Source organism: Amphiura filiformis, chromosome 3 (assembly GCF_039555335.1).
Source record: "Amphiura filiformis chromosome 3, Afil_fr2py, whole genome shotgun sequence".
In the NCBI taxonomy this organism is placed as follows: domain Eukaryota; kingdom Metazoa; phylum Echinodermata; class Ophiuroidea; order Amphilepidida; family Amphiuridae; genus Amphiura; species Amphiura filiformis.
Genome location: NC_092630.1, coordinates 42,219,024 through 42,226,511, shown reverse-complemented (window position 1 = coordinate 42,226,511; position 7,488 = coordinate 42,219,024). Strand labels below are relative to the sequence as shown.

The following is a 7,488-nucleotide window of genomic DNA, read 5'->3' as shown; positions in this document are numbered from 1 at the left end:
TTTTAAAAAATTGGAACAAAATTGGCCCATGTAGAAGAAACTAAAAAGAAAGAAAGAAACTAAAATGGAAACTTAGGCTTAACGAGGGTCAGACTCAGATAAATGAAATTTACCTTTTCAATGATTCTACCTGTTCAGTAATTCCTCCCGCTTTTAGTGAACGCCCCATTTACTCACCTAGCGGGGACTCAGCAGAAGCTGGTGTCCCGCTAGTATATAATAATTAAAGAAATGGAGCTCAGACAAACTGGCATTAAAAATTTGTTCCATTATTCACATTTCTCGGTTTTATTTCTCATTCATGCCCAAATTAAAGGTTTACATGTTTTTGAAGGAAAAGAGTTTAATCTATAAACACACATTTGGTTTTGGTGTATAATTATGACGGAGGGAAAAAAACAATCTTGATATTTATCTAGAGGTTTTAAAAACATTTTCACCAAAAATGGCAAAATGTGTTTCTGTGATTATTTCTAAAATGGCATGGTTTAATACCAAATGTGTTTATATATTTTCTTTTCCAAAAATGTATACTTTCGTATGTTGTGCATGACTATTAAGAAGTTTATGGCACTTTTAATCAAAGCATTGGCAAGAGTTGACAGTCCATAAAGGTCTCTTCATATAGTATTTTTGCATGATAGCAGGAAAATTGTGTGATTGAACTATTGAAGTTAAAATGACTGGACTATTTATTCTACAGTTTCTATAATAATCCATTTGGCTTCCTGGAGAGTGACATCAGTGTGTGCTCCAATACGTGTAGTATTAAATCGGGAGTTGCTCTTGAGGAATCCAAATGGACTATCTCTACTGTATACTGAATTCATGGAAATCTACAGGAAATTTTGCTTGGATCTTCCCTGAACAAATTATAGGGAAATACACATTTTCAGGAAATGTTAAAGCAGTTTCAGGAAATCAGTGTTTGTTTTCATCCCTATGAATTGCATTGAAAATATAAATATTGACCATCATAAAACCCCCCCTTAACACCTGGTTCACAGTAGGGCATAACTAAGGGGGAAGATTGAAGATGAACTCGGGATGGATAAAATCCAAAAATAATGTTTGATCCAGTTTCTTCCTCTACATGTAAATGGAACAAATTTTTCAATGACGGGCATTTGCCCCCTCAGAGTGAGTGACCATGCCTGGGTTACAGTTATTGACCACAAAACCCACATGGTGTATATGCTTCTGAAAAAGAATTTGAAGGCAACAAGAACATTGTTAAATTTGGTGTCATTTATTTTACCATTTATTTTAACCAAGTTACAAACATGGCACAGTTATACATTCAGAATTTGACAGTAAAATCATAATAGGCAAGCATAATTTTTTGAGTCTATAAAAAAAATTAAAAAAGTAAATATTAGATTCAATGATTATTCAGCAGGAAAGAAACATTTGGGGAATGTAAAGTGCTTTTAAAGAATTATATGGGTAAATACAAATAATATTATGGTTGTTTCTTTACAATAAGTTACTTCAGCCAACCAGAAAATGTTTTCACATATGTGTTCATCCATATCCAAAGGAAACACTTGTTGGCTGCTACACATCTCTTTCACATAAAATTAATAACTAGAAATAAATACTAGTACCAGACTCAATTCAAGTGGAGGATTTCAAATCATTTCAAGTCACATGGTTTAGGAATGTTTTCTGCATTCCTAAACCATGTGACTTGGGGATGATTAGAAAGTGATCTCCACTTGAGATGAGTCTGGTACTTATTCCTAGCTAATATGTAAAAAGAGACACATGTAGCAGCTGACAAGTGCTTCCTTTTGATATGGATGCACATGTCCACATAATATACCACAACGAATTTATAAAACTGATCAAATTTGTACCCCCAAAACAAAAAGAGAAGCCTCACTTATAGATACAATTTTGTTATTTAAGAATTATGTTGATTTCTGTCACACTTGAAAATGATACAATTAAGTAACATACTGTTAGTGATGACAAATGCTAGTCATTTGAATGGACGGTATGATGTGGAAGTTCATTTCTTATTGGAAGAATAATTAGAAATGTTTCAGCCAATATCAATTTTAAACTTCAGATACAAATAAAAAAACAGTTAAAATATATAAATATTTAAAAGAATTGATAAACTTTTGCACAAACAGTTTTTGTACAACATTAATTACTTCACCTAAAAACAGCATGATTCTATTGAACAGATTATTGTTTGCAGCAACATCACTTGTTTGCATAATTCAAACTTACGCTTGAACCCTGATCTAAAACATCAAATATTAAGTGCAAGACATTAATGTCATGATAAATTTTATTTATTACTATAAATTGCTGTAAACCTTTTGGCGAGAATGTACTTTGCTATGTACATCGCATGTACGCTGTGTTAAACGTAACTGTTGCTGTACATGTTATTAGTTGATGTGCCTTGCCAACATCGCAGAGAGTACCCTCTCGTCAAAAGTTTACAGCAATTCACTATTGATACTTTGAGGGGATCAGACTTAGATGTACATGATCCACAATATTAAGCACCCAATACCAAAATAAATGTGTTGAGCATAAATTACACAACCTTTAACGTCAATATAATACTGGTTGCTACTGCTTTAAGAAAATGTGTTTCATGTTAAATAGATTGCCGTTTCTTAATTTTGAAAAAAAAAAAAAGAGTTGAAATATAAAATCAGGAACTAAGCACATGCTGCCTTCTCCTGTTTGCAAACACAACTTGTACGACACATACATCCATACAAGTACTAATATTTTCATTTATGCCATATAAAATTATTTTATTGGTTCTCGTCCCCTCCCACCTCAATTTCTGGGATAATAGTCAGATTGTTCTTTTTAATTTTTCACAAAATTCAACACTTTGGAAAGCGTAAAGGAAAACTTTATAGATGAATAAGTTTACAAGAGAATAGGTGGTCACTTTTAAGTCTTTTTTGTGGTAATCTTAGGGGTTTATCCTTCAGAATCTCACATTTGAAGTAAAAACAAGACCTCTCCGTTTTCCTTTTAAAAGCACTTTTGAAAAGAACTACTCAACAATGCTAACTTTACATTGAAAAAACCTCATCAATTTATGAAAAGCCCCTGGACAAGAACCAAAAAAATTATTTTATGTGGCCTTTAAAAAATGTGCATTTTAATACTATAAAATTAGCTGTCCTGCAGTTATTTAAACTCATTGCACCTATAATATTTACAGTAATTTCTTGGCCAAACTGGAACACTATAAACGCTTAGTGGCTCCAGCGATAAACACACGCTAATATAGCGTGATACAGAAGAAAGCATACACGCCTTTACATTAAGCGTACACGCTTAGTACGCTACAAGGACGCAACGCACATGTTCCAGTTTGGCCAAGAAAATACTGTAAATATTATAATTATATATCTAGCAAAATGACAATTTATACAATACAATACTTCATAAATTTTATGTAAATTACATCATGATCAAACCATACCCAGCATGGTGTAAAGGCAAACAAGATCGAGTTGTTATGCCAAGAAAAAAAATAATAAAAAAGGGCTTTTAGTACATAAAATGGTTCATAATACTTATCCATACAGCATTACAGCTGTATCATAACAGGCAGCTCCATGTTTACTTATCACACTTCAAAATGTGCAAAATAAGAATCTTTTTAACAGCCCTATTGCGTAAGTACCATTCTACAAAAATAATGTCAAGATTTAAAATTGCAAAAATCTTATACAACCATGTAATCACTATTCATTGCCTTTCTCATCTCATTCTAATCCCATATGAAATCAGTTAAATTGAAAACTTTCCCCCAATAACCAGCTCCTGAAATTTACTAACACTCTCATTCTACTTCAAATATTCCTCTTAAACTATTGACCATCCTATTCCTTTACCAGTCTTTGGTGGAATATTCCAGCAAAATGTAGTACTATAAGATAAGATTTTAAACTAAGCTGCAAGCACATTGCATACCTAATATTTAAAAAGAGTGTTCTATACTTTTAGAACCTACTGCAAGTATTAGTTTTTGTATGCTAGGTAGTAGGTCAATCACATGGTCCTGCTTTATAAAATTGTGCAACTTCAAGTGGAAAGAAAAATACTACAATCTCAATAGAAAACTCATTTGAAAAAAATACTTTTTTTGTTAACTTTTTTGTGTAAAAAATTATTACAATTTATACAATCTGTTTTGTTGATAATAATAGCATGCATCACTTGTACAGCCACTTCAGATATTTAGCAATCAAAATCAGTCTCAAGTTCATGAGTTCAAGTTTATAATAACCTCTAGAAAATCCCATTGGTCCTGTAGAACGAGTCTTTGACAATACGAGATCTACCAAACTGAGGTGCTCGAACTCCTTCACAACATCGCCTAACCTCCATCCGCACTCCCATGAACTTGTGATTGGAAAGTCATATTTATCTTCTGGCTTTTTAATCTTTCTGACTTGTAGATACGCATAGCGACCAGTCCCTTCCTTACTGAATCCTTTGTATAATTGGGTTCTGATCGCTGGTGTTACTTGACGCATTTCAACTAGAAGAGCATTGGGATCCGCTGCAGCTAATGCAGCATAGTCTTTCGTTTTGTCCTTCTTGATCTTTTCTTTATCGGCTTTTAATTGTGTGTCCGATTTCTTTGGCTTTAATTCTGCCACTGGAGGTAAGTGGACTCTGGGGACCATATCAGGCTTCTTCTTTCTGGCAATTCCTGGTGAGATAATAAACAAAACAAGAAAACTCAGCAATTATGATGTACAACAAACAAAATATGGTACAGACATGACAGAGGTTGTGGTGTCAAACAAATACAGTACGGTACATGATACTATTTAAAAAGTTTGATGATGCTGAAGCTTATTTTTAGAAGGGACAAGAAATCCTAATGTAAACACATAATGTTACCCAGCAAACACAAAAATGTTTTTTAAAATATTGAAAACTTTTTGTCAAAACAATTTAAAAACATAAAATCTTAGGTTATCTTTTATCATGAAAACATTTGAAAAACATTTTATAATTCCATTACAGTTTGCTGGGTACAAGCTGCGGAAAGCAAACAAGACCAAGTACTCTCTGTGGTTGAGCTTTAAACCAAACAAATCTTGATAGTGTTTGTATGTGAAATATTTATTTTGTTATGGTAGCCATTGTTTGGGGCTTAAGACTAGTTACTGACTACAGTGTGATGAAATTAGAAAGAACAATATTTAAAACATTTTACATGTTGATTTTGCTGTGTTTAAATAAATTAATGTTCACAACTGTATTTTAAGAAGTGGGATTAGAATTGACCATCAAACTTTGTAGCAAATTGTTGTTAGAAACAGTGCATCACAAAATCTTAAAATTTAAAACAAATTTTAGAATTTGAATCTTGATCCTTTTCATTGACATAATTTTTCATTGGTTTTAGTAAATTACAGTGAAAATTTACTACCAATTATCCATTGACTACTGCCAACTCTGAACAAGTTTGTGTATTAAAATGCAGTAACAACACAACTGTCGTCAACATAGATGAAGCGTCAACACACAGTGAAGCTTACCTTGTCTCGATTCTCGTGCAAATTCTTTGCTATATTTTTCATGCCATGCTAATCTTGTGTATGCTTCTTTGTGGATGGATTCCGTCCAAAAGTTTTGTCTTTGCACGTCAAATAACTCACGAGGCATTTTCTCACAGTTTTATGCCTTTCCTTGGTGAGAACTGTTAAAACTATGAAGTAATTTTCGCCTTGTTCAATTCACTTTACCGGCGAAACCCCACACGCATTAAACTATACTGCATACAATGATCCGTGAACCGCGATAAACCCTGGGTGATAGATAAACACAACCATGTGTTTACCTTTGCACAGAGTTGGCGGCATGTTGCTATGGTAGCAATCAGCTGTGATGCCTTGGATACTGATGATAGAGGGCAGTATTTCAGCAGCAGACTGGGTCAGCAGGGTGGCGTCAGTACCACCCAGTTGGTTACAAAACACTCAGTTTCAAAAAATGTGTCATAATTTACTCATACATTAATTTTGCACAAATTAAATCATAAATGGTCAAATGCTTTTCTACAGATTAGAAAATCCCAGGCCCATTTCACAAAGATTTTAACTTTGTCTCATAGGCCTATCCCTGGATTGATGAACCACTAGGAATTTTGCCATGACTACAAGTTATGATCTTGAGAACAAACTGCAACGGTATGATAAACTTGGTGATATTTCTTTGATTGTCAAATACAAAAATACTCCCTAATTTTAGACTATGCCATCTTGGCTGATGGCTTCTTCAGAATTCTTCAAGGTTTAATACCGGTATCTAGGCCTAGTACAATCCTACAAATGCATCTCACGGTAAGTTAACTTCGCCAGCGGGGTAACTTCGGGTCGATTAAAAAAAAAACCAGCAATATTGCTTTATAGTCATATTTGGTGTCAATTTGTTAAGAAATATGTTTGGAAGAAATAATAGTCTCTCATGTCCAATTTCCTCGAAATTGACGAAATATTTGGGATTTTTGACCAAAAATTAGCATTTTTTTACATTTTTTTTAGGAAATCGATATTGGTGAACAAGGATGTGTGCTTGATTAATTTTGCAAGGGGTCAAACGTCACAAAAAACTACTTGCCCGTGTACAGCGAAAATCATTTATTTTTAATTTTTCTCAGTTTTCTTCATCAGGGAATGTGTGACCAAAGACTATACTGAGGGGTAACTTTGGTCAGGCTATTTTTAACCTAGGGTGTCCTTAAAAAATATAAAAACATCTTTTTCAACTTCAAGGTGTAGAAGGGAACCCTGATGTCTTAAAAAGAGTTAATTAGAAATATAATTGGTTTTGTTAGGGAAGCAGACATAGGCGTATATCTATACGCCTATGTCTGCTTCCTAACAAGAAGGGGGGGATCCCCCCAATATTTTGCCAGGGGGTTATCCATACAATTGACGCCTGTATGTGGGTTTCTGACCAAATTAACCTCATATTTGCCCATTTTAGTCCCCAAAGTGCATTTTTTTCGCGTTACGCGCGAATTTATTCCACTGTTGCACAATATTTCATCAGTTTAGCTTCAAAAATAAAATGCCAAACATCGTTCTGTGAGATTTCAAGTGCCTATAACATTGTTAACACCTTGTTGAAGAAGAAAAAAAAAACTTTCTTTAACTTCAGACCAATTACTATACTGGACTCGATTGTCAGTTCAAAATCTAAAAAATTGTACGGTTGAAAGAATTGTTTACACAAAGTACAATAATGACTATATAGAAATTTTTTTAGCCATTTTGACCCCAGTTTGGAGCGCCCAAAATGCAACGTCCGACCTTCTTTGCTATATACAATGTATAAATCTTCCGGAGCCGCTGTCATGGTATAGGCCTACTAAAAGGACGCCCAAAATCACCTCCTCGCCTCTAGACAAGTCATATCAAAATAGCCAAATGTCCTTGCACAAAAATAGATGTAGTTTACATATCCCCAAAACAAAGC

The 7,488-nt window shown here is 33.8% G+C and overlaps 1 protein-coding gene across 1 annotated transcript; it reads right to left on the bottom strand.

Moving 5' to 3' along the window:
* Nucleotides 1–3,584: 3,584 nt before the first annotated feature.
* On the bottom strand, nt 3,585–5,847 carry LOC140148550 (protein SPMIP1-like). The gene is given in 3 exon segments (XM_072170545.1): nt 3,585–4,349; nt 4,352–4,708; nt 5,547–5,847. Coding segments are annotated over 3 exon segments (552 nt in total). The 5' UTR covers nt 5,674–5,847; the 3' UTR covers nt 3,585–4,281.
* Between the last annotated feature and the right edge of the window lie 1,641 nt (nt 5,848–7,488).